Source organism: Acomys russatus, chromosome 12, assembly GCF_903995435.1.
Source record: "Acomys russatus chromosome 12, mAcoRus1.1, whole genome shotgun sequence".
In the NCBI taxonomy this organism is placed as follows: Eukaryota; Metazoa; Chordata; class Mammalia; order Rodentia; family Muridae; genus Acomys; species Acomys russatus.
The window spans coordinates 26646009-26673742 of NC_067148.1; the positions used below are offsets into that span (position 1 = coordinate 26646009).

Consider the following 27734-nt stretch of genomic DNA (forward strand, 5'->3'; position numbering starts at 1 on the left):
CACGAATCAGTTCTGCGGCAAATACGTGAGTCTTATAGGAGTGAAATGGCGAACACCCAGACCCAAATCGAGTCCAGCAGTTACCAGTCGGAAGCTACTCAACCGATCGACCAGCGCCGAAACCGACAACCTCGTCACTCAGAACCGCCCTCCGAAGCCGCCACTAATGTCCGAGAGCCGAGACGCACGCCGGTCCACCGTTCCGAAGCTGGATTTCTGCAACACCACGACAATCCTGCGGCTACGGAGCGGCGAAGGGGCCACACAGCCCAGCCCCTCGTCATGTAGAGCACGCTATTGGTCCTTTGCTCTCCAACACCCGCCTCCAACCTTTCGTCCCTGCCTCCTGGGCCGAGAATTGGCCATCATGTCTCCACCCACTTTGTTCATTGGCCAGACTGGTTGCGGGTGACAGTGAATGACAGACGGAGGGCCTAGCGCTCTGGGTCGGGCCGAGCCCAGCAGAACAGACCGGGCTTCTGGAATCGCCCGGGTCGCGGTTCCTGCGGTGACACGCGAGGCTGGTAACTGGAATCCCGAGACACAGGCCCAAGCTGGCTGGGGGGCGCCCACAGAGCCCCAAGTGAGCTCGCAATGCGTAACGGGGCGGGGGGGGGGGGGGGGGGAAGGGGAGCCGCGGGCGGGCCGGGGGCGCGCAGCCAGAATGTTTTGATAGAGGGCGCGCGCGGCCAGGGGAGCGCGCGTGCGCCGGGGCCGCGCGCCGGGTTGTCCGCTGTTGGGAGCCTAAGCCCCCGGCCTGGGGCCGGGCGACCCTGGGGCACGCTGTGCTCAGGGCTAGGTGGCTGGGATTGGGGAGGCATCCCAGTCCACCAGGGATACCAGCTGTAAGGTCTGGCTCAACGCCTCCACCATCCACAGACACCCCTGAGCACAGGCCCTTCCTGGGGAGATCCATGGGCCCTGGGTCTACACTGACCAGGTGAGTGTGTTTGCTGAGACACAAGGGCTTTTACTAACCGAGGGACTCCCTCTAGGACCAGGTCGGACCAAGATCCACCGTCCCCAGAGTCTTCACTGACTGGGAGTATACCATACCACTTTGACCCCACCTGGCACTAGCCGCCTAGGGAACCCAGTTATTCTACCGGGATCTGGAGTCTACATTGACTGGACATTTCCCATTCAGAAGCCATGGCTGCCTAGGTCTCTGGTGCTAGGGAAGCAGAAGGGATTGTCCAGAAAAATCTTGAGATGATTCTCATTTGGGCTTTTCTGGGATCTGAAAAGCATATCTGATTTCTGAAGTTGAGGTAGACCAAAGGTAAGACAGTCCCGAAGGGCTGTGTGGACTCCAACCTGTACTGACTCAGTCTCCATACGGTCAAGAGGGTTCAGTTATTCCTAGTTAGTCTTGAAGTAGATGAATGGTCCTACATAGGCCATTAGGAGAGATGGATCGCAACTGGAAAGATGCCTCTTCCCCATCTCTCTGCCCTCCTCTTAGTGGGGCTTGGGGGGTGAGGGGGTTGGATTCCTTTCTGTCCCAACTCCCCATTCTTTGAGGCCTGACACCTTTTCCTCCAGCAGCTGTCCAACCAGGGCATCCAGGACTGGCGTGGAGCAGAAACTGTCCATGGAGCTGGTAGGGCCATGTGCTTATCTTAAACATTTATTACCAAAAAAAAAAAAAAAAAAATTGCTTCCAAACTTCTGTAGAGACCAGGGTTTCCAGGAGGGGCAGGGGAGGAGGAAACTTGCTCTTCACTGGACAGAAGATGAAATAACTCACCCCACACCAAAGGGGCAGAGTCTGGCACGGTAGCCTCCCAGTAAAGGTTCTGAGAATGATGGCCAGAATTAAGTCCCCCTTAAGTCCCAAGCTTACTGTTCTTCTTGGGTTATCCCTGTTCTGTTCCGAGGCAAGGAGGTTAGTGGTAAAGACAGATCCTAAGGATTCCTTCTTTTTCCTTCTGGCCTGGTGGGCAGCAGAACAAGTAGACAGTGGCTGGCTCTGATAGGGCTCTACTTTTCTTCACCACGTCTGACAGGTTAACAAGGTGGACTGGGGGCTGCGGTGATGGCACAGTTTGACACTGAATACCAGCGCCTAGAGGCTTCCTACAGCGATTCACCCCCTGGGGAAGAGGACCTGTTGGTGCACGTGGCTGAGGGGAGCAAATGTGAGTATTGGGACATGACAGTCAGAGCAGGGGCATGGGTGAAAGTTAGCAGAGGAATGCTGAGGGAGCAGGGCAGCAGGGCAGCAGGGGGAGAGAGCTCCTTCAGGACTCTGACATCTCTGCTCTTGGGTCCACAGCACCTTGGCACCACATCGAAAACCTTGACCTCTTCTTCTCTCGAATATCCTTTGTGTCTGTATGTTGGAGCTCTGGGACCTTGTAGAAACCTTTCTCTGAGCTGGGTCCCTGATGTGAAATAGGGATGAGTTCCTCTCCGGTCCGTGCACAGGGAAATGAAACTCATTTGGAAATAACGGCTGTTAAAAATAATAATACCACCTCATATTTGCTGAGAGTCCTGTGCACTTGTGTTAATTTATGGAGAACTCCTTTCCCCTTACCCCTAGACATGGTTCCTCTGTGTAGCCTGTGTCCTGGGCTTACTTTGTAGACCAGGCTGGCCTTGAACTCAAGAGAGATCCACCTGCCTCTGCCTCCCTGAGTGCTGGAATTAAAGGCGCGAGCCACCATGCCCTGGTTATGAAGAACTTTCTAAGGGTGTTAATTTATAAGGAATTTTTTCTAATAGGATTATTAATGGTAATAATGTCTTTTGACGGTCATTTCTGTGTTAAATATTTTGAGTGCATTATCCTAGCCAGTAATTAATAATCCTAAAAGGTAGGTGTGGCTACTATTAATTTGCTACTGTGGACAAAGCTTAGGGGAGTAACTTGTTAAAGATCACACTCCGAAGAGTTACAGAGCCAGGACTGTCGGTTGGGGGTGTGTTGACATCAAAGTCTGTATTCTTAAGTGTCTTTGCTTACTGGCCATTTTTCCTTAACACTTACACGTTTATAATCTACATCAGAAGAATGGCTTCACATGTATGCTCATTGGAGAGATTTTTGAACTCATGTAAGTATACAAAGGGATGCGTGCTGTGGTAAAGGAATACTTACTGCGTTCTTTCCTTTTGTTCATGCCTGGCTACCCCACTATGCAAACCAAGTATGGCATTAAAACCTATAGTAGCATCTCTCTCTCTCTCTCTCTTTTGGCTTTCACAGAGATCCATCTCTCTGTGCCTCCAAAGTGCTGGTATTAAAGGTGTGCACCACCTGCCTTAAACCTATAGCCTTGCGTCTTGTAAGAAGAGCTTCCGGGACCCAGCTCCTATCTCTTTCATGACAGGAACTTATAACTTAGTCATTCCACCAAGGTTTTAGGAGGCTGTGTGTGGTTCAGTCAGGAGGAAAGAGCTTGTAGTCTACCTGATTGCACATTACCCCTGCTGCTGGAGTAGAGAGCCTTAGTAGTGGGGAGAAACACTGTCCTATTGCCAGAGGGGAGGAATTGAGGAGGAAGGGGGTTGTTTGTTGGTTTAGGCTTTTGGGGTGCAGTTTGAGACAGGGTTTCTTGGGTTTCTCTGTGTAGCTTTGGCTGTCCTGGAACTAACTTTGTAGATCAGGATGGCCCCAAACTCAGACATCCAACTGCCTGAGTGCTGGTTAAAGGCATGAACCCTCACACCCAGCAGGAAGGGGAGCACATTGGTGTTACTGGTATTTTGTCTGCATGTATGTCTGTGTGCAGGTGTCAGAGCTTGGAGTTACAGACAGTTGTGAGCTGCCGAATGGGTGCTGGGAATTGAACCTAGGTCCTCTGGAAGAGCCATCAGTACTCTTAACCGCTGAGCCATCTCTCCAGCCCCAGGAAGGGAGTTCTTTTTGTTTGTTTGTTTGTTTGTTTTGTTTTGTTTTTTGAGACAGGGTTTCTCTGTGTAACCTTGGCTGACCTAGACTCATCCAGCCCAGGAAGGGAGTTCTTGATGATAAGAAAGTTCACAGCGGGGCCTCCTGCTGGTGCACACCTTTAATCCTATCACTCTGGTAGGCAGAAGCAGTCGGATCTCTGTGAGTTCAAGGACAGCCTGGTCTATAAAAAGAATTCCAGGACATCCAGGGCTCCATAGAGAAACCCAGTCTTGAAATACCAAAACAAACAAACAAAAAAGGTGAAAGACTAAGGACCATAGGCCATAATCATAAACCCTCTGAAAATCAAGTCCAGTGGTGATGGCAGCTTATCATGACATGGAAGTTCCTAAATCTAAGAGTAAAACATAGGAGCCAGTTTTGTGCCTAGAAGGTCCCGTGAGATTGAGTGGTAGACAGAGCCCATCAGGACCAGATCTTGTTCAGCGCTCTCCAGCCTCTTTGGTTGCTCCGCTTTGTTTCCCTGGCACCTCCCCGACTCTTGGCCTACGTCCCTTCTTTTCGACTCTCCAGGCAGTTCCTCTTTGTGGTCGCCTTCACCACCTTCCTGGTTAGCTGTGTGGACTACGACATCCTATTTGCCAACAAGATGGTGAACCACAGTCTTCATCCCACTGAGCCCGTCAAGGTCACGCTGCCAGACGCCTTTTTGCCTGCCCAAGTCTGTAGTGCCAGGTGAGGGTTACCCTGTGCTGAGTAGAGATTAAAGAGGGATGTGAGGCAGCAGCTCACATTCAAGAAGGTATTGCCAAGAGTTCATCCTCAAGGAGCCCACTTCCCCTTCTTCCCTACCAGGATTCAGGAAAACGGCTCTCTCATCACCATTCTGGTCATTGCTGGTGTCTTCTGGATCCACCGGCTTATCAAGTTCATCTATAACATTTGCTGCTATTGGGAGATCCACTCCTTCTACCTGCATGCTCTGCGTATCCCAATGGTAAGACCGGAAGTTGGGACAATAGCCACATCGCCCAAGAGCTCTTAGGGAGGGTGGATAAATTCTTGAGCGTCACACACACGTTCATGGCTCTCGCTGGCAGGTGTGCTTGTCAAGGTTAATGTGAAAAGAATACCTGAGATAATCAGCATATAAAGAGAAATGATTGATTCTGGCTCAGTTTTGGAGATACGGATTCTATAGTTGATTGGTCCAGTTGCTTTGGGGCCTGTGGTGATTATGGCAAGAGCTCATGACAGATGAAGCCTGTTCACTTCATGGCTGTCAGGAAGTAGAGAGGAAGGCTGGAAGGGATGTGTTGGTGCATTTGTTTTTATCTGTTTTATTGGGTTCTTTTTTCCTCTACCTCTCTTCCAATCCCCCAACACTAGGTAGGAGAGAAAGTAGGTTAGAGGGAAAATGGGGCATAGATCCCTTTTTAGACTACTTCCAGCTGATTAGGGATGTAGAGTTCCTTGAGGCAAGTCCAGTCTTCATCATCAGAATCTGCAGCAGTTCAGCAATCCAGCAATAGCAAACGCAGCAGCCACCACAGACCCTCTCAAGAGTTCCCAGAATTAAACTACCTGCAGCTGGCGCAAATCACTCCCCTGCCAGAGTACAAGACACATTGTGGTCAGCTGCTTTGGTCAATATAAAGCAGCCCCGCATCCCACACCTGAACAGGAAGTCAGGAAATATCTCTCATCTCAGCACATGACTTACATACATCTGTGCAGAGCCAAGGGTTCAAGTAACATCTCCTACACTTTGCCCCCTGTCCACCCTACCCTGCAGTCTGCCCTTCCGTACTGCACATGGCAGGAAGTGCAGGCCCGGATTGTGCAGACACAGAAAGAGCATCAGATCTGCATCCACAAGCGTGAGCTGACAGAGTTGGACATCTACCATCGCATCCTGCGTTTCCAGAACTACATGGTGGCGCTGGTGAACAAGTCTCTCCTGCCCCTGCGCTTCCGCCTGCCTGGCCTCGGAGAGGTTGTCTTTTTCACCCGTGGCCTCAAGTACAACTTTGAGCTGATCCTCTTCTGGGGACCTGGCTCTCTGTTTCTCAATGAATGGAGCCTCAAGGCTGAATACAAACGTGGGGGGCAACGGCTGGAGCTGGCCCAGCGCCTCAGCAACCGCATCCTGTGGATCGGCATCGCTAACTTCCTGTTGTGCCCCCTCATCCTCATCTGGCAGATCCTCTATGCCTTCTTCAGCTATGCTGAGGTGCTGAAGAGAGAGCCTGGGGCCCTGGGAGCACGTTGCTGGTCACTGTATGGCCGTTGCTACCTCCGCCACTTCAATGAGCTGGAACATGAGCTGCAGTCCCGCCTCAGCCGAGGCTACAAGCCTGCCTCCAAGTACATGAATTGTTTCTTGTCGCCGCTGCTGACTCTGCTGGCCAAGAATGGTGCCTTCTTCGCCGGCTCTATCCTGGCCGTGCTTATTGCTCTCACAATCTATGACGAAGATGTGTTGGCCGTGGAACATGTCCTCACCACCGTCACACTTCTGGGAGTCACAGTGACTGTGTGCAGGTGTGCCAGGGCTGTGGGTGGGAACACAAGCAGACTGGCATTCTGGGAAAGGCGTGTACCTTAACCACGCACCTGATCCCCACCAGGTCTTTCATCCCAGACCAGCACATGGTGTTCTGCCCCGAGCAGCTGCTCCGAGTGATCCTCGCTCACATCCACTACATGCCTGACCACTGGCAGGGTAATGCCCACCGCTCGCAGACCCGGGACGAGTTTGCCCAGCTCTTCCAGTACAAGGCAGTGAGTGGAGTTGGAGCTAGGGACTGCTAGTGACTGACTGGTGTCTTGGTGATAAGGGCCGGTCTGTGTCCTGCTTGCTTGTAACCTTAGTCGCCTCCCTTTTAGGTGTTCATCTTGGAGGAGTTGCTGAGCCCCATTGTCACACCCCTCATTCTCATCTTCTGCCTACGCCCACGGGCCCTGGAGATCATAGACTTCTTCCGCAACTTCACAGTAGAGGTTGTCGGCGTTGGAGACACCTGTTCTTTTGCTCAGATGGACGTTCGCCAGCATGGTCATCCTCAGGTACCGACTGGGAGAGGTCAGGGCAGCTAGTCAGGGACAGTGTTGGCACATAGTAACCTTGTGGAAACTGCAAAATGCCACTGTTTATGAGCCAACAAATGACAGAAAGGTAACCCCGCCTGCAGGCATCCTTGCACTGTTCAGCCACCAGGACTCTGGCTGGATTCTAGCCCTGATTTGAACCATTAGTCACACTTCCTTGAGAAAAGTACAGTATGAGTGACTGACCCAGTATGTGGCTACTCCAGGAGCGGGCATCAGGGCCTCCACAGATATGACAGGGCACCACAGTTGCCGTCCTCCAGGAAGGGCTCCTGTAAGCACTTAGGCTTGCTCACTGCTGCTCCCTCACGCAGTGGCTGTCTGGAGGGCAGACTGAGGCCTCAGTGTACCAGCAAGCAGAGGATGGGAAGACCGAGCTGTCACTCATGCACTTCGCCATCACTAACCCTGGCTGGCAGCCGCCTCGTGAGAGCACAGCTTTCCTGGGCTTCCTCAAGGAGCAGGTTCAGCGAGATGGCGCAGCTGCCAGCCTTGCCCAAGGTGGCCTGCTCCCCGAGAATGCCCTCTTCACGTCTATCCAGTCCTTACAGTCTGAGTCTGAGGTGTGTATCTGGGGCCTGGATGATAATGGGTGCAGTGGACTCCAGTAAGGGGAATGGGCAAGGGACACGGGGTGGAAGGTTTCCTCTGTTTGGTCAGTCTTGGCCAGCAGGTCCTGACGTTCAGGACATTAGGGGACCTAGAGGTCTCTCCCTGCCCTGAGGATTCTGCTCTCACACATCCTTGTTTGTTTGTTTGTTTTGTTTTGTTTTTGTTTTTGTTTTCTGAGACAGGATTTCTCTATGTTATCTTGCCTGTCCTGGACTCACTTTGTAGACCAGGCTGGCCTTAAACTCACAGCAATCTGCCTGCCTCTGCCTCCCAAGTGCTGGGATTAAAGGCTTGGGCCACCACGCCCAGCTGACACCCCCTTTTTTTTTCATAGCCCCTGAGCCTAATTGCAAATGTGGTGGCTGGCTCATCCTGCCGGGGACCCCCACTGTCCAGAGACCTGCAGGGCTCAAGGCACAGAGCTGAGGTTGCTTCTGCCCTTCGCTCCTTCTCCCCTCTTCAACCTGGACAGGCCCCTCAAGGCCGGGCTCCCAGTACCATGACGGGCTCTGGGTGAGTGGAGGTGGGTCACGGTGGGAGGGCATGGCAGTCACCCACAGATACTTGTATAGATCTTTAAAATGTTGATGACTGCTGTCTGTGCTGGGAGGGACAGAGTGGATGCCAGGACAGCCAGCTCCGGGAGCAGTGTGTGGGAAGGACAGCTGCAGAGCCTGGTGCTGTCAGAATATGCATCCACAGAGATGAGCCTTCATGCCCTCTATATGCACCAGGTGAGTGAGCAGCTGCCAAATAGTAGATTTCAGCCCTTCACTGGCCCTTACCTGCTCTGGAGTCTACATTTTCACATATGTCCTCTTTTTGATGGGGGGTGTTGGGTGGAGTTGAGACAAGATTCTCTATGTAACAGCCCTGGCTTTTCTGGAACTCACTGTGTAGACCAGGCTGACCTTGAACTCACAGAGATCCACCTGCCTCTGCCTCCCGAGTGCTGGGACTAAAGGCATATGCCACCATGCCCAGCTATCACATATGTCCAATTAATGGCATCTTTAGCTAAGAGTACGCTGATGTTTTCCACCTAGAGTCCTTTCTCCTCCTCCTGCTCTCTCCAAGACTTTTCCTAATTGTTCTTGGTAAAAGCCTCCTGTCTCTACTCTCCTGATTCTAATTTTTTCCCCTAGTACTGAGGATTGAACACAGGTCCTTGCACATGCCAGGCAAGCCATGAGTGCTATCCTCATCCTTTTTTGTATTATTCTAAGAGCCATTTTCATGAAGTTACCTAGGCTGGCCTTGAACTTGTGGTCTTCCTTCCATAGCCTCCCAAGTAGCTGGGATGACAGGCCTGCACCTCCAGGCCCAGCTTCTCCTCCTGAATCCTTTTCCTTCCCGTCTTTCCTCTCATCTTCTCATCCCTCTCTCCCTTTCCTTCTGCTCCCCCCCCACCCCCTTGGATTTTTAAAACAGAGGCTGTCTCTTGATTATGTAGACCAGGCTGGCCTTGGTCCTGCTACCTCATGTTAAGCTGTCACACACAGCTGCCTCCTGAGTTTCCTTGTTCTGTTTTCCTCCATAGCATCTGGTGCTATCTGACATTCTTGGGTTTTGTCTATCTAATAGTTTATGGTCTATTTTTCCTCACAACCACCAGCACTAGTGTACAAGCACCACAGGGCTGGCAGTTCTGTTTGCTCACTGTTGTGTTCTGAGTACCTAAAACAGTCCCTAGTACTGAGACTCTTGTTAACTTGTCCCTTAATCAAAGAGTGGGTAAAATGAAGGCTGGAGTTGTAGCTAAGTTAATAGAGTGCTTGCCTAGCATGTACAGGGCCCGGGGTGCCCTCCCCAGCACCACCAGGGGAAACAAAGTCAGGAGGATCAGAAAGTCAAGGCCATTCTCAACTGGCCACTGAGTTCAGGGTCAAACTGAGCTACTCAGAGACTTTGCATTGGTATCCTGAGAATGAGAGCCACAGAGCATCACATACAACTGTTGTATACTACTAACATGTGAGATGCTGTGTGTCCAGGATCCTAGGTGAGGGCTTTTGAGTGGGAACTGAAGATGCTGCGGTGGGTGCAGCTATTTCAGATAGACATCCTTCTGTCCCCAGCTAATCAGCTTCCCCCCTCCCCCACTTCTCCAGCTCCACAAGCAGCAGACCCAGGCTGAGCCTGAGCGGCATGTGTGGCACCGCCGAGAGAGTGATGAGAGTGGAGAGAGTGCTCCTGAAGAGGGGGCAGAGGGTGCCCGGGCCCCCCAACCCATCCCTCGCTCTGCCAGCTACCCCTGTGCTACGCCCCGGCCTGGAGCACCCGAGACCACCGCCCTGCATGGGGGCTTCCAGAGGCGCTATGGGGGCATCACAGGTACCCATCCACCTGGCCATATAGAAGCAAAGCGGTCTCAGGGATGCGCGGTCCTTTTAAAGAAAGAGACCAATGGGCAGGGATCCAATGACACTATCCCTCCAAGTCATCCCCGAAGTCTCCATGTGGTTCTGATTTCTCTCTCTAGATCCTGGCACAGTGCCCCGGCCTCCCTCTCACTTCTCCAGGCTGCCCCTGGGAGGATGGGCAGAAGATGGGCAGCCAGCATCAAGACACCCAGAGCCTGTGCCAGAGGAAGGCTCGGAGGATGAGCTCCCCCCTCAAGTGCACAAGGTAAGGAGTTGTAAGGCCAAGAACAACTGCCAGAAGTGGTAACTTCCAGTGAAGCATAGCTTCTCCTGTTGCGTGTCTCTTATTCCGTTCATGTGTACTCTACTCCCCTTCAGAGATGGGGGAGAGATGCCTCAGTGGTTAAGAACATTGGGAGGGTCTTCTGGGGGACCCAGATTCAATTTCCAGTAGCCACATGGTGACTCACAGCTATCTGTGGCCCCAGTCCCAGGGAATCAGTTGTCTTCTTCAGACCTCCACAGGTGCCGCACAGGTGATTCACAGAATTACATGCATACGAACACCCATATTAACAAATAAATTTCTTTTTTGTTTTTACATGCAGACAAACACTGATATTAACAAATAAATTTTTTAAAGATGTATTTATTGTTATGTATAGTGTTCTGCTTGCATTTACACCTTCAGGCCAGAAGAGGGCATCAGATCACATTATAGATGGTTGTGAGCCACCATGTAGTTGCAGGGAATTGAACTCAGGACCTTTGGAAGAGCAGGCGGTGCTCTTAACTACTGAGCCATCTCTCCAGCCGCTCACAAATAAATTTCAACAAAAGCAAAAAACACTTCCTTATATTGCTCTGAAGTTCAAGGCTTCCTTCCCTGGGTTTCCAGCTTTTCTTTCCTTTCTTTCGAGACTCCTATGGGGCAAGAAGCTAGCTAAAGACTATCTCCACTACCAGTCACTTTCTCTCCACAGGTATAGACAAGGCAGAAGTCGGTCCCCGTGCTCCAGGATGGAGGCGACAGCTGCCCAGCCATCCCATCTGCCTACCGTGGGAGGGGCTTCTCAGAGTGTTGCCTGGCCCCAAGTGTGTGGTGTTTGTATGTCCCTGCCTGGCCAAGGGAGGTGCCAACGCTGGGCTTGCCATAGCCCAAGAGGAATGTGAGGCCTAGGGACTAGGGGCACAAGACTCTATCTAGCCTAGTCCCCAAGACTCCCTTGGCTCAGAGTGTGGTGCTAGAAACTGGTCCCCAGCCCAGTCCCAGTACTGCCATCTTTGCATCCACCCCTGCAAGTCTCCAGAGGGCTTCCTGCCACAGAAGCTGCCAAGCAGAGGAACCTGTGCCAACTATGGAGTGGGGAGGCAGGGCCTGAACCCTCAACCCCTGCAGCCTAGCCCCTATCTGGAACAGCTGAGCAGCTCAGGCTGTGGTCCTCACCCAGTGCTGCAGCAGCTCCCCTCCCCTCTGCTCCCTGCACATCACTGGCATGTGTGTGCTGCTTGCTCCCATTCTGTTCACTTGCCCCCCTTCTGTTTGGCTTCTGCTTTTCGTTGGGGTGAGAGCCCTAGCTCCCGGCTCCCCTCACACTGTCTTTTGACACTAAGATGGAAGGTTTCTGAGTTGCAGGAAAAGAATGAAAACTCTTCACTACCTACCCTCTTCAATTTTTAGGCTGGGCACTTGGGAGTGTGAGGCCTTCCTGGCCTCCCACTCTGTTTATTGTACTCCTGCCATCTGCTCAGGGGATGGACAGGGCAGGAATGTGACCTCAGTTACCTACATCCCAGCGAGAGAGCTCTGCCCGGCACCCCTCACTTACTTAAAGGAGGATGCAGGGATAAGGGGCTCACCCTTGCCTAGGGCTGACACTGCATGCTGGGACTCAGCTCCTACCCTTCCCCCACATTCCCTTCCCCAGCTCCGCTCCGGCTGTGGGAGGTAAATTATGCCGAAGGTGGTGGACACTGCTGTCCTAGCCCACAGCAAACAGGGTGGGAACCCTGTACAGCTTGATAACCCTTAATAAAGAAGGGACTTTGGTCGGGTTGTGGCTTCTTTTCTTTTTTTCCCACGTAGCAGATGAGATCTTAGGACTGTAAGAGAGACCTGGCTGGGAGACTCTGGAAAGAAGGGCTGTGACATCACAGGGACACAGTGCTAGGACTCAGGAAGGGCTGTTTTCAGTGGATTTCAGTAGCTTGCTACTGTGTGAACCTCTGGGTTTGATCTCTCGCGCTAAGACAGGGAACCGAAGCGGGTGGAGACCAGCCAGCCTACATTGTAATAGCTATTTAAAGGGCCAGGGTGAGGGATGGCGGATTTACACAATTGTTTGGAGGTCAAGGCCTCCCGTCAGACTCGAGGTCAGATTTCCCGCCCTGAACACGTGACCCAGTCAGCTCTTAGCCCTTCTATTCGCGTTTGACGCGCTTGGCCAATGGGAACCCGGGATACATCTGGTGGGCGTGGCCGCTGCCGTAAAGGGCACAACAGTTTTGTGCGGCGCCTCTGAGCCTGAGGGTCCCCAGCCGCTGGATAGTGGGAACAGGCATTCACGGCGTACGTGGCTTGCGTGAGTATGCGTCGGGGCGGCGCGTGAGCGAAGACACTGGGCTGTATGGCAAGTCCACGTGCGTCCCTCCCCGCGACCCCAGCGGCGTAGCTCCACGTCCCAAGACGCCCTGGAATCTGCGGCCTTCTCTGAATGGCCAGCCCGACACTCTGATCCTGCAGTGACCTCAAGTTCAGCCAGCAGCCCCACATCGCCATGGTGACTGTGGGTAACTACTGCGAGGCCGAAGGGCCGGTGGGTCCGGCTTGGACTCAGAATGGCTTGAGTCCTTGCTTCTTTTTTACGCTGGTACCCTCGACACTCGCGATTCTGGGGGTACTGGCCTTGGTGCTGGTTGTTCCCTGCAGGCGTCGGGAGGTGCCTGCTGGCACAGAGGAACTATCTTGGGCAGCTGGCCCTCGGGTGTCTCCCTATTCTCTGCAGCTGTTTCTGGCCACACTTCAGATGGCACTGCCCCTGGCCGGTCTGGCTGGCCGAGTAGGTACTGCTCAGGGGGTCCGCCTGCCAGGCTACCTACTGTTGTCTTCCATGCTGGAGAGTCTGGCCAGCGCCTGTGGCTTGTGGCTGCTCGTGGTGGAACGGAGCCAGGCACGGCAGAGTCTGGCAATGGGCGTCTGGATGAAGTTCAGGCATAGCTTGGGGCTCCTGCTCCTCTGGACCATGGCCTTTGCAGCTGAGAACTTGGCCCTGGTATCTTGGAACAGCCCACAGTGGTGGTGGGCCAGAGCAGATCTGGGCCAGCAGGTAAGGGGCTTTATGTGGAAGAAGAGAAGCTCTGGTGTTTGACAACTACTGCACCTGGACCTACTGGCTCCATGCTTTAGGATAATTCTTTTATTCTTTTAAGGGGATAAAAAAAAAAAGGGCGGGCGGGGGGGGGGGGAGAATCTGGCAGTGGCTGGAAGCTGATAGCCAAAACTGTTGGGGATAGCCAGCATTGAATGGGGTGTGTCTGTGCTGAGTCACTGTGGTTGGTTTTTTTTTTTTTTTTTTTTTTTTTTTTAAACCTGTTGCTAGGCCCCTGAGAAGCATCTGTGGGTTATAAGAAGTAATACAATAAGGCTTGGATCCTCATTCACACCTGTGCTCTCTTTCATTCTAGGTTCAGTTTGGCCTGTGGGTCCTGCGATATGTGACCTCCGGAGGGCTATTTATCCTGGGACTCTGGGCCCCTGGACTTCGCCCCCAGTCTTACACCTTACGTGTTCATGAAGAAGACCAAGATGTAGAAAGGAACCAGGTATGCCAAATGTGGTGGCACACACCTTTAATCTCAGAGGCAGGCACACCTCTGTTGAGTTCAAGACCAACCTGGTATACGGGGAGACCCTGTCTCACAAAACAAACCAACTAGGTATATCTAAGTTTCTCAATCAAGAATATATCTTTGTACGTGTGCTGGGAATAGAACCCAGCACTTGTGAATGTTAAGCACGTGTCCTACCACCAAGCTACTTCCCAGGCCTCTCTGAATGCCTCATGTCCCTTTTGGCCAGAGATAAAAAGTATGACTCCTTTTAGCACGTAGAATTGTCTCCAAGCCTCTGAGGGGATGCTGGCTTTTGTCTAAGGGCCAGACTTTGGGAAAAGAAATTTCTTGGTGGACCCGATCGATAATCCTGTCACTCCGGGGTGAATTAGCTTTCATTCCAGTCTGAGAGGGACCACGTATGAGCCTAAGACACCTGTCACCTGCAGTCCCATATATTATCCCCTGAGGAAGCCTGGGTGAGCAAGCATACTTCTGTGTCTGTAAGCTCCTCTCCATGTGCCATCTTCCTAGAGCCGCTCAACAGACCGACAATCTACCTGGAGAGACCTTGGCAGAAAGCTCCGCCTACTGAGTAGCTACCTGTGGCCTCGGGGGAGTCCGGGACTGCAACTGACTGTGCTCATCTGCCTGGGGCTCATGGGGATAGACCGAGCACTCAACGTGTTGGTCCCCATCTTCTATAGGGACATTGGTGAGAGGGCGGAGGGGTATGTTCAGCTTAGTGGCTGGGGTGGCCCTTACCTAGGGAGGTTATGCAAAGGCAGATCCGGGTGGTCAGAACCAGGGGTAGTCCTGCCGGAGAGAGTGCTGGCTGTTGGAAGTGGACCCTGATGCCTTTTATCCACAGTGAACTTACTGACTGAGAAGGCTCCTTGGAGCTCCCTGGCCTGGACTGTTACCACCTATGTCTTCCTCAAGTTCCTCCAGGGGGGTGGCACTGGCAGTACAGGTATGAAGGACTTTGGTTTTACCCTGTTTGGCATCAGTCTCTCCCACGGGAACTCCGTCACTGCGTTGCTTCTGATGTTCCTTTCACAGGCCCCTTGGGCACTCAGACCTCTAGCATCTAGGTGTTGGGGCTAATTTCTCTCAGCCCTCAAGACCTATTAAAGCTTCCTGGCTTCCCCAGGTTTTGTGAGCAACCTGCGAACCTTCCTGTGGATCCGGGTGCAGCAGTTCACGTCCCGTGGCGTGGAGCTGCGCCTCTTCTCCCATCTGCATGAACTCTCACTGCGCTGGCACCTGGGCCGGCGTACAGGGGAGGTGCTGAGGATTGTGGACCGGGGAACATCCAGCGTCACAGGATTGCTCAGGTGCCACACCAGAAGGAAGACTGTGGGAGGGGGGGCTGGGGAGGCCCAGCTTGAACTGCTCTGCCCCTCCTACCTTGCTTTGTTCGGTCTTTTTGGCAAATTACAGGAAGAAGTATAACGTCGAATAGTGCGGGCAGCTCAGTGTGGTGGCACATGCCTGTCATCCCAGTACTTGGGAGGCAGAAGCAGGAGGATCTGCAAGCTTAAGGCTAGCCTCGGCTACATAATGAGTTTGAGCCTCTCTTGGACTACTAAAGATTCTGTCTCAAGAAACAAAAATGGAGACTAGAGAGAAGGCCCAGTAGTTAAGAACACATACTGTCTGGGTGGTGGTCGTACACACGTTTAATCCTAGTACTTAGGAGGCACAGGCAGGTGGATCTCTGTGAGTTCGAAGCCAGCCTGGTCTACAGAGTGAGTTCCAGGACAGCCAAGGTTTTTACACAGAGAGATCCTGTCTCAAAAGAAGAAAGAGGAGAAGGAGGAGGAGGGTGTGTGGGAAAGATCATGCACTGCTTTTGTAAAAGACCTGAATTCAGTGCCCAACACCACTTGTCTCAGGCAGCTCACAACCATCTGTCACTCTAACTCCAGAAGCGCTGGCACTGTCTTCTAGCCTTCTGGGGCACCTCCCACAACCATGAAGATATGCACATAATTAAACAAAAATGAAATTAAAATGCAGATAGAGCAAAAAAAATTTTTTTTCCTTCGAGACAGGGTTTCTCTGTGTAGCCCGCGGCTGTCGTAGACTGGCTTTGTAGACCAGGCTGGTTCGAGTTCACAGAGATCCGCCTGCCTCTGCCTCTGCCTCCCGAGTGCTGGGATTAAAGGCGTGTGCCACCACTGCCAGCTAAAATTCTTTTTCATCCACATATGAAGATCTCTCTTACTTGTAATTGATAGAGGTTATGTTGTTGTTGATGTTGTTTTGGGTTTTTGGTTTTTGGTGTGCCCGAGTTTGCATTTGTGTGTTCATGTGTTGGGGGAGGAGGGGAGAGGGCTAGCCTTAACCTCTTGGTCTCTCCAAAGGGCTGGGATTACAGGCCCTTGCCACCAGGCCTTATTAACCATCTACCTCTTGAGCGGTATTTAGATTCATTCTGGTCTGTTGCTGTTGAAAATGAAACTATGCTAAAACAAGTTCGTAGAGGTTAGATTGGTGGGTCTGAGTCCTCAAGCCCTTCTCTCCTTGACTGACCCTTCTAGCTACCTGGTGTTCAACATCATCCCCACCCTGGCCGACATCATCATCGGCATCGTCTACTTCAGCATGTTCTTCAATGCCTGGTTTGGCCTCATTGTGTTCCTGTGTATGAGTCTTTACCTCAGTGAGTGCTCCCTGAACTGTGTTTGGTTCTCCTTGGCAGCGAGCCCTACCCCCACTCAGCCAACTGACCTTCAGCAGGATTGGTAGGCTAGACTAGGCTCTATTTATTCCTGGTATGATGGGAAGGTCTACTCCCCTGTCAAAGTTGATCCTTAGTTCAACCTAGATGGAAGCCAGGGAAGCGCAAGTATGTATGGTACAGTAGAGCCTCACTGTGTGACCAGCCAAGGAAAAACTATGCAGCACAGTGCATCTTTTCATGCACTCATCAAAAGCATCTTCTGGGGCTGGAGACATGGCTCAGTGGTTAATAGCACTGACTGCTCTTCCAGAGGACTTGGGTTCAATTCTCAGCACCCACATGGCAGCTCACAACTATCTGTACCTCCAAGATCTGACACTGTCACACAGATATACATGCAGGCAAAAACACCAGTGCACATAGGGTAAAAGTAAATTTTTTTAAAAAAAGAGTCTTCTAGCTGGGCGTGGTGGCACACACCTTTAATCCCAGCACTTGGGAGGCAGAGGCAGATGGATCTCTGTGAGTTCGAGGCCAGCCTGGTCTACAAAGTGAGTCCAGGACGGCCAAGATAACACAGAGAAACCCTGTCTCCAAAAACAAAACAAACAAACAAGCAAAAAGGTCTTCTACATGAAACTTTGCAAGACTGCAAAGGTATCTTGCACACAACTCCTTTCCTTGGTGAATTTATAGTTTTCCCTCCAGCTCTGGGTCTCTGGATGCTAGAGTAGGCTTGGCATGTGTGGCACAGAGGATGGCCATCTATATTTGGTCTCAGCTGTTGGGGATGACGTCTTGTTCCTTCCACTCCTGTCACCCACCTCTAGTACTAACTATTGTGGTCACTGAGTGGAGAGCCAAGTTTCGCCGTAGTATGAACACACAGGAAAATGCCACCCGGGCACGAGCAGTGGATTCTCTGCTAAACTTTGAGACGGTAACAGAGGCCCCAGGATGGTGGTGGGAAGCAAAGAGAGGTGGAGGAGCATGCTGGGAGCACCCCTGGATTGGAGAGGATATTAGAAGTTGGGAAAGAGCAGAGGCAAGCAGAGCTCTCTGAGTTCAAGACTAGCCTGGGCAACATAGCAAGTTTCAGGCCAACTAGGCCACATAACAAGGCCTCATCTCAAAATATTATACCTAGTTTTCTATTAAAAATAAATTTAAAGAGCCAGGCATGGTGGCGCATACCTTTAATCCCAGCACTTGGAAGGCAGAGGCAGGTGGATCACTGTGAGTTCCAGGCCAGCCTGGTCTATAAAGCAAGTCCAGGATAGCTAAGGCTACACAGAGAAACCCTGTCTCAAAAAGAAAAAAAAAATTTAGAAATTTCGAAGAAGGGATCTGAAGGAGAGATAAGCCTGTTTTGTTATGATCTCAAGTGTGGGGTGGGGAACGGTCTTGTGAGAACAGGTTCCACTAGAAAACAAACCACCTCATGCGGGAACTTGATTGTTGCCAGCTGAAAAGATCCAGGCACAGACTCTGGGAGGAGATATGTAAATGAGCCCAGAACTGGAGGGGAGGCTTTTGAAGACGTTGGGATAGTTTTGGCTGTCCATCGCGCCACTTTGAGATGCTCCTAGAGAGAACCACTCAAGGGAAGGCTTTGGGGCTCTGGGCTCCTGCTGAGGTTCTGGGTTCTGGTTACTCCAGGTTCCAGCAGACAAAATCCTGCTGGCAACACCAGGAGAATCATTCCTTGGAACTGATATCCTTACGGTTTTGTTATTCTTTAATCCTCCTATTGTTTTGTTGGTCGGGTTATAAGGGATGTACTCTCAATAAATAAGTTCATAATAAAATATATTGGTTAAGGAAATTGAGCCTACAGGGCTCAGGACTCTGGAGAGAATGGTCCCTCAACTGTGCTATGTGAATCCATCAGGTAAAATACTACAACGCTGAAGGCTATGAAGTAGAACGCTATCGAGAGGCTATCATCAAATTTCAGGTGAGGGTACTCGTGTGAACTGTCCTGTGTCATTACCAGGCCTGAGGAGAGTAAGATCCAGGGGTAAAGCTGAAGGTGCTGGGACCCAGATTAGGACATAGTGGTGGTCGGCCCATGCAGGCCATTCCTTCCTCCTGTTTTCTGGTCCCTAGAGTTTGGAGTGGAAGTCAACTGCCTCACTGGTTGTACTGAATCAGACCCAGAACTTGGTGATTGGGCTTGGGCTCCTTGCTGGCTCCTTGCTTTGTGCATACTTCGTCAGTGAGCAGAAGCTGCAGGTGAGACAGAATTGAGAAGGAAAGAGGAGGGGACCAAGAAGTGGGCCCTGTGTGAGCCACTAGGCTCCTGGCTAGGACGTAGACAAAGCGACAGCAAGAGCAATCTGCAAGGCTTCCTGTGACATATTTGCTTCTCTGGGTCTCTACAGGTTGGGGACTTTGTGCTTTTTGGCACTTATATCACTCAACTGTACATGCCTCTCAACTGGTTTGGCACCTACTACAGGTAATCTGATCCCTGTCCCTCACTGGCTCAGGGTTCCCTGCTGCTTCTCGGTTCCCTGAGGAGCCCCAGCCTTTGCTCTTTCTGCAGGATGATCCAGACTAACTTCATTGACATGGAGAACATGTTTGATTTGCTGAAAGAGGAAACAGAAGTGAGCAGAGGGAGGAGTAAGATGGGGTAGGGGAGAGTTTCTTGTGTCTGGAGCATCCCAGGCCAGTGATGGTAGCACACATTGCCTGTGTTCTCCAGGTGAGGGATGTTCCTGGAGCAGGGCCCCTTCGTTTTCATAAGGGCCGGATTGAGTTTGAAAATGTACACTTCAGCTATGCTGATGGGTGAGTGCTACCTTTTTGCTTGCTCTCTTCTCCCCTCATACATTGGCACACTGCCTTCCTGCCCTTCTTCCTGCTCTGAGCCTCAGCCTTGCAATCCACCACTGTGGGGTAGGGAAGAGCCCCTACACAGGAGAGGGGGAGGGACCATTAGTAGCTCTGAGGATGGAGACTCGATGTGCTACTGTATGGTTCAGTAGATCCACTACTGAATCAACCACCCTTCTTTGCAGGCGGGAGACCTTACAAGATGTGTCCTTCACAGTGATGCCGGGACAGACAGTGGCTCTGGTGAGAGGAGACCTAGTTTCTTGGCCCATATTCCTTGAGTTTCTCTCACTCAGTGCCTACAGATAGCTAGCTCATTATGAGCCAGGCTAGGCATTCAAAGCCTGGTTAGAACAGGCGATGAGACTGAATGTAACAGCCTTCCTGGATGCTGGTGGCCTCTTAAAGAGGGAGTCTTAGATGCCAGAGGGCCTGAGACTTTTCTTCCCGTGTTTCCAATGAAGGTAGGCCCATCTGGGGCGGGAAAGAGCACCATTTTGCGCCTGCTGTTTCGCTTCTATGACATCAGCTCTGGCTGCATCCGAATAGATGGGCAGGACATTTCACAGGTAACGTTGCTGCAGGGAAGACAAATTTAGGGGCCCGTGGGTGGGCATCCTGAGATATCAGCCTTGCAAAAAAGCTGGGGCCTTGCATGGTCTGATGCTGAAGGTCTATCATCTAGGATGGAGGAGAGCGAGGTCAAGGCCTGCCAGAGCTACAAGAGTTCAAGGCCCACCTGAAGAACTTAGCCAGGCCCTATCTCTAAATAAGGGAGGGGGGCTCGAGGCTAGGGCTACACCTTAGTGGCCTATCCAACAGTGTGACCTCAGTGCCATGTGACCAGGAGTCACCCAGGAAAGTAATCACAAGGACAGTGTGTATGGTGTCTTGTGAGGTATGCTTGTCTATGAAGAAGCCATGTTTTCTGTTCATGAATGGGGAGGACTTGGGGAGACTGTGATGTGCTCATCCCACTAGGGCTTGTGGTGGCAATGAGTGGAGTCTTATCCTAGGCTGCTTATCCCTGGTGCTCTAAGAAATCCTGGAGGGATCTCACAGGACAGGGTGCTTTTTGGTCTTTTGGTCTTAGGTGACCCAGATCTCTCTCCGGTCTCACATTGGAGTTGTACCCCAGGACACTGTCCTCTTCAACGACACCATTGCCAACAATATCCGCTACGGTCGTGTCACAGCTGGGGACAATGAGGTAGAGGCTGCTGCCCAGGCTGCAGGCATTCACGATGCCATCTTGTCTTTCCCTGAAGGTGAGGTCTTTCTCCCTACCCAGTGAAGCCCTTTTAATCCCTCACATTCAGTTCCACCGCTTCCTTGCCCACCTGGCCGCAGAAACCAAATTTATTTACATGTGACGTGAGGGAGGTGCTTTACATCCACAGGGTATGAGACACAGGTGGGCGAGCGAGGACTGAAGCTGAGCGGTGGCGAGAAGCAGCGAGTGGCCATCGCCCGCACCATTCTCAAGGCCCCAGACATCATTCTGTTGGATGAGGTGAGGCCCCAGCACTTGCCTGCTATTCCCATCTCTGCCTAAGCCACTGCCTGAGCAGTTTCCCACCTTGCAAAGGCATCACTAGTCTCTCTTCACCAAAACCCTATGTAGGTCATGAACCCAAACTATCCTTGAGACCTCCACTAGCCACCTCCGTCCTCCTCTCCTTGGAGCCTCTAGGTAGCAAGAGCATTTCACTCGGGCTCTTTCTGCAGGCAACATCAGCACTGGACACATCTAATGAGAGAGCCATCCAGGCCTCTCTGGCCAAAATCTGCACCAACCGCACCACCATCGTAGTAGCACACAGGTACAGGATGACAGGGCTGATGTGGCTGGCGGCGTGGACCATTTTGGATGGGGGTAGTAGGTAACTGATGTCTGACCTCTCAGGCTCTCAACTGTGGTCAATGCTGACCAGATCCTCGTCATCAAGGACGGTGGCATCATAGAGAGAGGAAGGTAAGCCATGTAGGATGAACAGGGTGTCTTCCTTAGTCACCCCCTGTTCTTTGAGATTGGGGTGAAACCAATGGGTGGGACTCATCCCTGCTTCATTACCCCAGGCATGAAGCTCTATTATCCCGAGGTGGTGTGTATGCTGAGATGTGGCAGCTGCAGCAGCAAGGACAAGAAACTGTCTCTGAAGACTCTGAACCTCAGGACACAGCATAATGACACAAGCGACCTCCTCCCTTCCAAAGGCTAACTCAGGAGAAAGATGTGTGTCCTCTCTATGGCCTGTTTCATCCTGGTGTAGGAGTTTGGTGCTAGGTATTGTAAGGGAAAGGAACCTTCCAGAAAGCACTGCAAGGAAATAAATGGACTGAGCAAGGATGGCTGTGGCTTGGTTGTGTGAGGTACAAGGGGCCTCTATCCTTGAGTTGAATGAACATTCCTGACAAGACTGCTTATTGTGCGTTGGAGAGGGAAAAAAAACACAGCTCAGACATCTTACTAACTGCCAAGGTCTTTACTCTCCCCAGGCCTCTCCCTGTCCAATGCATGTGGCAGCCCCAAGGTAAAGGGGTAACATGATGAAAGGGCTGGGTTGGAGTCTGGTTAGCACCTACCAGAGCCGCAACCACAGAACAGTTCCCAACACCCTTCCTGCAGCAGCAGAGCTAGCAGCGTTTTTCCTCAGCTCAGCTGCACAAGCTTCCTTCCTCTCCAGGCCCCATGGAGCGTCCTCCACGTCAGTCCTGCTTGTCTCTGTGAACCGGGCTTCTCTGTGCTTCTTTTCCCTGTGTATCCTGGAGATGTGAGGGCCACAGTCCTCGGGTGAGCCTCCCTTCCCAAGCCCAGGACCCTAACACAGGCTGCAGTTGGACGGCTTCAAGCTGCGGCTCTGCGCCTGGAGCAAGGAGAGGAGGAGACAGGGTGTAAAGGCAAGGACAGGAGAGGGCAGGCCTCATTCCAGGGCTCAGCGTGAGCTGGAGTCACTGGAAGGGAGCAACGGGATGGGATGATCGCCATCACAACGCTATCTACCACTGGGAGGGGCCAGCCCTACCTCCTCACCTTCTACCAATACAGGACTCATTTTTACATAGACCTCATACCTGCTGCTGCTGCTGGTACTCTGCCTCACTGGCTGACAGTGCCTGGGCTAATGCCAAGTCTTCTTCTTCCTGAGAACTGAGAAAGGAAGAACTTGAATTGGTGTCCATAATATCTAAAGTCTGAGGATTTGATCTCCTGAGTATCAGGTACTGAGTACCTTTTGAGTGTGACCTCAATCTTTAACCAGCAGGGTAGGTATTAGCATCATTGCCACTGGTACCGAGAAAATCAAGGCCTTTGGGGATATAGAGTCCATTTAATTTTGAAGCTAAGTTTTAGCTAAAGTAGTGGGTTGGAGTGATCCCACCCCCATCCTTCCAAAGAGCTCTTGTCCTCATTCTGAGTGGGTACCTTGGGACCTGGGGTTTAGCCTCGGCAAGGGATAGTTCCAGGGCACGTTGCAAAGCCTCATCCTCACTCTGCAGAGGGAGAGAAAGAGACCTTTTTTCCTTGGACTTTACTCTGTGTGGATTTTCTTCTGACTATCCCACCTTTCCCCAACTCACCAAGCCATTCTGCAAAGCAATAACTGGAGGGGATGTCCTGGGTGGAAGCTGGGATGTAGCTCTGTGGCAGACATTAAAATAGGCTATGGTCAGAGATGTGAAGGGGTTAAAACGGGGAGAGGGGAAACAGGTAGGCCTACCTGCTGGGAGAGGAAGGTGTGGTCCTACTTGGACTGGTGACAGTACTTGTAGAAGCCAGACCTTGTGCTCTGGAGATAGCAGCAAGCCTGTAGGAAAGAAAGTCATTCTAACATACCTCCAGGATATGCTTAGCCTGTTGAGTTCCTCTAATACTCTGCAAAACCATATACTTTGAAAAGGAGTTGAATTTGGCCCAAATTTGTATAGACAGCCTGTAATTTCAGCTACCTGGAAGGTTCAGACAGAAAACTGTATAGGAGCTGGGCGTGGTGGTGCACACCTTTAATCCTAGCACTCGAGAGGCAGAAGCACGTGAGTTCAAGGCCAGCCTAGTCTACAAAATGAGTACAGGACAGCCAGAGCTACACAAAGAAACCTTGTCTCAAAAACCAAAAAAGAAAGAAAAAAACTGTATAGGGCAGCAAGTTCAATGACAGCCTGGGCAACTTAGTTGAACCTTGTCTCCAAGGAATAAGAGTCTGAAGTAATATATGCTATAATCTCAGCACTTGAGGGTCTGAGGCAGGAGGATTGCCACAATTTGGCCTGGACTAAGAAGTGAAACGTTCTCTCAAAACAACAACCAAAAAGAGCCAAGGCAGTAGCTTAATGGTAGAGTGCTTGCCTACTATGTGCAAGAGGCTAGCTTCAATCCACAGTACTGCAAACAAAAGCGGGGTTGGGGGGGGGGGCGCCAGGGGGGAGGGCAGAGTATAAAAACTCCCTTGGTCAAGGCAGACATGGCTAGAGCAGAGCAAGTAAGTAATTACCCTGCCCGGCTGGTCAGATGACCCTCCCCAGAGCAATCATGGTCCAGTGGGTGACGGTGTTTGATGCAGAAGTTTCCGCCACAGCGGTCACAGGTCAGTTTCATCATCTCGCGCTGCCGGCAGCCAGAACGTTCACACTTATTGGTGAAAATCTGAGATGAAGCAGGGTTTGTCATTTATGAAACATCTCTTCCTCTAGTGCCATGAAGCTAGCCATTGAGGTTTGCAGAGATCAATACTCCAAGCTGGGTTTGTCTTATCACTAATCCCTCCATTATTTACTTACCTTGCGTTTTTGCTGTGCGGGATCAGAGCGACAGTCTCTGTCAATGTGCTCTCCCACAGCCCGGTCAGGAGGCTCCCCTCTGGCCACTGGCACAGGCACATTACAGAGGGGGCACACAGGTACCTGGATATCCTACAGTCAAGGGGCAGGAGTCAGTCTGAGAGGCAACCAACCTCTTAAGGAACCTGGATATACCACTTACAAATACACTAGAAAACAAAGTTTCCCAGTACTGAGGCTTAGAAAAACAGTAAGTAAGAGGGGAAATGTTAACATAGATTCCTGAAGGCATCTGCACCCGCTCTCCTCACAACCATCCCCTGCCAGCCTCACGGTCGCCCCCTCACCTTTTGGTAAGCTGATCCACAGTGATGCTGGGCGTAGGCCACATGGTCTGCGCAGAAGATGCCCGAACAGGCATCGCACTTGAGTGGCAAAAAATCTACAGGGAGGTAGGTCGGATTGTAGGTTCAAAGGAACCTGGATGTCCTTTTTCCTCTTTAAAGCTGCAATTCCGGTAGGAAAAACTCCTCCCTACTTGCAACACACTGCACCCTTCCACCTTTCACGATCTCTTTGGCCACGCCCCCAACTTCGAGCCCCGCCCTTCTGGTATTTCCAGCTCCAGTGCCCACCCTCCCCGCCCCACCTGCTGTCCCTAGCCCTAGCCGTCCAGCCCCGCCCCCCGACCTCCTCCCCCTCCCCGCTCCGTGTGCTCCTCCCCTCACCCAAGCGCTGACAGCTCGGCTCGGAACAGTGAGCCCCGAGGTCCGGAAACTCCATCGCCCGGCCGTGCAGGGCCTGCTGCGGAGAAGAAACGAGCGCTGAGCGTGCCGTGGACTCCTGCTACGGGTCCGGTCCGCAACCCAGCAACTCCGAGGGGAGGCTCCGAGGGGAGGGGGGCGCCCCGCCCCTCCCTCTCCCCTGCCTAGCACAGGTTACCAAAGCCCGAGCGCTTGCCAGCCCGCGGCCCCTACTCCTCCTCCGGAGGGCGCGCGCGCACTGACGTCATCACGTCGGGCGGGCCCGTCGCGAGCAGCAGTAGATTGCCAACAGTCCCAGAAGAGTTGAGCCACGCCCGGGAACCCGATGAGAGTTTTTCGGTAGCTTTGGGGATGAACGAAAGGACCAGTAGAGGCGTGGACGCATCTGTGGACTAGGGTGGTTTGGAGGCGGTTCGGTTTTGGTCTGCTTCTTACCGCGTCACTTTTCTCTAGCCATTTCTCAAGGCCAAGGCTGCCTCTTTGTGTAAGAAGTGACAGTTAACTGTGATGCAGAGTCCTTTCCAGGCTTTAGCTTTGATGTTTACTCTCTAACACATCCCTAGCCTTTTATCAGTCTAACCTAGGCACACTTAGCTCTGACACTCCTTTCCTTCCATTCCATGGCACCTCATTGAAATCAGCTGTTCACGAACCTGGCATGGTGTCTTACGCCTTCAGTCCCAACACTTGGGAGGCAGATGCAGGTGGAGCTCTGTCAGTTTGACGCCAGCATGTTCTACATAGCGAGTTCCAGGATAGCCAAAACTACATAGAGACAAAAAAAGAAAAGAAGTTAACTAAAGAAGAACTGGGAGCTGACTTCCCAGGTAGCAGCGTCTGCCACGAGGGAACTCTCTGCATCCATAATGAAAGGAGAGAAGGAGAAAACTCCATAGGAGCTACCCCCTCCCTCCAACACATACACACACACGCACACACGCACGCACGATAGTAATTAAAATATAGTGAAGAGTCAGGGACCAGGTCTACCTGTTTCCCAGCACCTAACTATCTAGCATCCAGCAGTTTCAGATGTGAAACCTGGTCACCTACAAAGCTAGTTTAAGACAGATTCCTGGGTCCTAGGACTTCTGATTCAGTGGGACGCTCCTAAAGGAATGTTAACACAGATTTCTCGTATATCTCACTTTGAAAAACATTAGCTTAGTATTAAACTAGTGTCCACCTTTAGGAACCTTCTGGTTTAGCCCATTTGCACAGGACTTCTCCTACCTGGAATTGGTGGTCACACTCTCTTCCCACAGGCCTGGACCTGGAAACAAATAAACAGGTGAAGTAAAAAGACAGTTTCTGCCTCTCAGCCTTCCCTCCTCTTCCAACTTTGGTTTTCACTATGTCTACTTCTTAGACCCTCACGATGCTAAGGCCAATAGACGTTAAGACTGTCTTTCCTGGCTACTTCAGGCAGAAGTCCTAATCTCATCTCTAATGAGCCCAACCACCTTGACTTGGGTCATCTGCCAACTTCTGTGCCTGGCACACTGTTGGGAGTAGGTCTGGTGTCCCGTGTATATAAATGCTGAATCCTGGGCCCTGAGATCTAGTTGCACTCCAGATAAGTACATTATCATGTACTTTGATTAGTTAATAAAGAAGCTCTATAGCCAGTTCTGGGCAGAGAAGATAGGTAGGAGGGACTTCCGTTCCTGGCTCAGGGTCTCAGGTAGGGACCACGAGGTAGAGAGAGAAGAAGGAAGAAGAGAGAACACCACTATGAGGGACTGACCTGATGGACCCCAGACAGGACCAATATGGCAAGTAACTCAGGACACATGATTGGGAAATAGCAAGACTAGCACAGAGAATTAGTCTAAATGAATATCTTCCCAGTTATTGAGTTTAAAGCTTATTAATAAATATAATCTCTGTATCATTCATTTGGTAGGTAGAGAGAGTAATTAGAAAAGCCCTCTGAAATATAAATTGTCTTTATACCACGCTCATGCTTGTTGGTTGAGCTTCAGAGGCCTTACAAGATGCTCTGAGACAGAGATACTGAGGCCAGGCAAGCCACTAAAGCTCACACAAAATGCTGCAAGGAAAGCTGAAATGGGCAGGGCAGGCATAGCACAGGGGATCTGCAGCATCCGATACATGTGGCCAATCAGATTCTTTTCTGGTTTAGCATCAGTATTCATAATAAAGTTGGTCTGTGACATACATTCGGTGGATGACCATCTGCCCTGCTGCCACACTGAAATAATGACCAAGTGACGTTATCTGCAACACTGATGAGACACAGTGAGCTCCATAGAAAGACACTAACCTTGCACCTTCCACCAAGGATTTAACTCAACACTATCTGACATGTTTTGTCTCTGAGTCTCCAACCCCCAGCAAAGCTACAGCTAAGTGCTATTTATTGATTTCACCTCTCTCCCTCTTGTCCTGTCCACTTTGTATTTTTCCTTTCTCCCTCCCTCCCTCTCTCTCTCTCTCTCTCTCTCTCTCTCTCTCTCTCTCTCTCTCTCTCTCTCTCTCTCTCTCTCTCTCTCTCTCTCTCTGTGTGTGTGTGTGTGTGTGTGTGTATGAGTCTGAAGGTACACATGCCCTCATAGAAGCCAAAGCAGGATGTCAGTTGTCATCTATTGCTGTCTGCCTATTGCCTTGAGACAGTCTCTCTCGCTGAACTGGAAGCTAACCCTTTCAGTTAGGCAGGCTGGTTGGCCAACAAAACGCTCAGGACCTGTGTGTCTCTGTCCCCCCTTCCTACACAGTGGTTATAAGCACTTGCAGAGGGAGGTGGGGAGGAGGAAGCACAGCACAAGTGTGGAGGTCAGAGGACAAATTGGAGGAGTCAAATATCTCTTCCCCTCACTGTACGGATCTGTGGGTTCAAACTCAAGCCTTCAGGTTTAGCA

At 51.5% G+C, this 27734-nt stretch overlaps 3 protein-coding genes across 13 annotated transcripts; 2 read left to right on the forward strand and 1 right to left on the reverse strand.

Moving 5' to 3' along the window:
- Position 1: 1 nt before the first annotated feature.
- On the forward strand, positions 2 to 11081 carry Atg9a (autophagy related 9A). 11 transcript variants are annotated; one of them, XM_051154056.1, is made up of 17 exons: positions 2 to 583; positions 880 to 1282; positions 1549 to 1603; positions 2010 to 2141; positions 2279 to 2322; positions 2998 to 3062; positions 4436 to 4597; positions 4718 to 4859; positions 5658 to 6406; positions 6493 to 6646; positions 6752 to 6931; positions 7288 to 7536; positions 7920 to 8098; positions 8202 to 8319; positions 9697 to 9919; positions 10068 to 10213; positions 10932 to 11081. In XM_051154056.1, exons 4-17 carry the CDS (start codon positions 2039 to 2041, stop codon positions 10935 to 10937), a joined length of 2520 nt encoding a protein of 839 aa, XP_051010013.1. In that variant the 5' UTR covers positions 2 to 583; positions 880 to 1282; positions 1549 to 1603; positions 2010 to 2038; the 3' UTR covers positions 10938 to 11081. The 11 variants fall into 11 exon arrangements, with proteins under 11 accessions (XP_051010013.1, XP_051010016.1, XP_051010014.1 ...); XM_051154059.1 differs by having other exon boundaries at positions 880 to 940; positions 1546 to 1603; XM_051154057.1 differs by having other exon boundaries at positions 880 to 940.
- A 1095-nt stretch (positions 11082 to 12176) lies between these two features.
- Positions 12177 to 21706, forward strand: Abcb6 (ATP binding cassette subfamily B member 6 (Langereis blood group)). The gene is made up of 19 exons (XM_051154068.1): positions 12177 to 13274; positions 13633 to 13770; positions 14314 to 14494; positions 14651 to 14752; positions 14933 to 15116; positions 16326 to 16447; positions 17299 to 17408; positions 18360 to 18425; positions 18578 to 18703; positions 18853 to 18929; positions 19017 to 19080; positions 19179 to 19264; positions 19495 to 19552; positions 19774 to 19878; positions 20403 to 20577; positions 20710 to 20822; positions 21038 to 21132; positions 21216 to 21284; positions 21389 to 21706. Exons 1-19 carry the CDS (start codon positions 12726 to 12728, stop codon positions 21495 to 21497), a joined length of 2529 nt encoding a protein of 842 aa, XP_051010025.1. The 5' UTR covers positions 12177 to 12725; the 3' UTR covers positions 21498 to 21706.
- Positions 21707 to 22131: 425 nt separating this feature from the next.
- Positions 22132 to 24967, reverse strand: Zfand2b (zinc finger AN1-type containing 2B). The gene is made up of 9 exons (XM_051154545.1): positions 24817 to 24967; positions 24436 to 24530; positions 24089 to 24220; positions 23803 to 23954; positions 23032 to 23118; positions 22892 to 22952; positions 22737 to 22804; positions 22385 to 22460; positions 22132 to 22176 (listed from the first exon to the last, which is right to left on the reverse strand). The coding sequence occupies exons 1-9, from the start codon at positions 24869 to 24871 to the stop codon at positions 22132 to 22134; spliced, it is 771 nt and encodes a 256-aa protein (XP_051010502.1). The 5' UTR covers positions 24872 to 24967.
- Between the last annotated feature and the right edge of the window lie 2767 nt (positions 24968 to 27734).

Bases quoted from the DNA above. Each gene is read 5' to 3' on its own strand.
- Atg9a (XM_051154056.1), top strand. From the start codon at position 2,039: ATGGCACAGTTTGACACTGAATACCAGCGCCTAGAGGCTTCCTACAGC. The intron at 7,537-7,919 runs GTGTGTATCTGG...TTTTTTTCATAG, and splicing joins CCTTACAGTCTGAGTCTGAG to CCCCTGAGCCTAATTGCAAA. The intron at 8,099-8,201 runs GTGAGTGGAGGT...TGGGAGGGACAG, and splicing joins AGTACCATGACGGGCTCTGG to AGTGGATGCCAGGACAGCCA.
- Abcb6 (XM_051154068.1), top strand. From the start codon at position 12,726: ATGGTGACTGTGGGTAACTACTGCGAGGCCGAAGGGCCGGTGGGTCCG. The intron at 19,879-20,402 runs GTAACGTTGCTG...TTTTGGTCTTAG, and splicing joins ATGGGCAGGACATTTCACAG to GTGACCCAGATCTCTCTCCG. The intron at 21,133-21,215 runs GTACAGGATGAC...CTGACCTCTCAG, and splicing joins ACCATCGTAGTAGCACACAG to GCTCTCAACTGTGGTCAATG.
- Zfand2b (XM_051154545.1), bottom strand. From the start codon at position 24,871: ATGGAGTTTCCGGACCTCGGGGCTCACTGTTCCGAGCCGAGCTGTCAG. The intron at 24,531-24,816 runs GTGAGGGGAGGA...ACCTCCCTGTAG, and splicing joins GCCGAGCTGTCAGCGCTTGG to ATTTTTTGCCACTCAAGTGC. The intron at 23,955-24,088 runs GTAAGTAAATAA...GCTTCATCTCAG, and splicing joins CCGCACAGCAAAAACGCAAG to ATTTTCACCAATAAGTGTGA.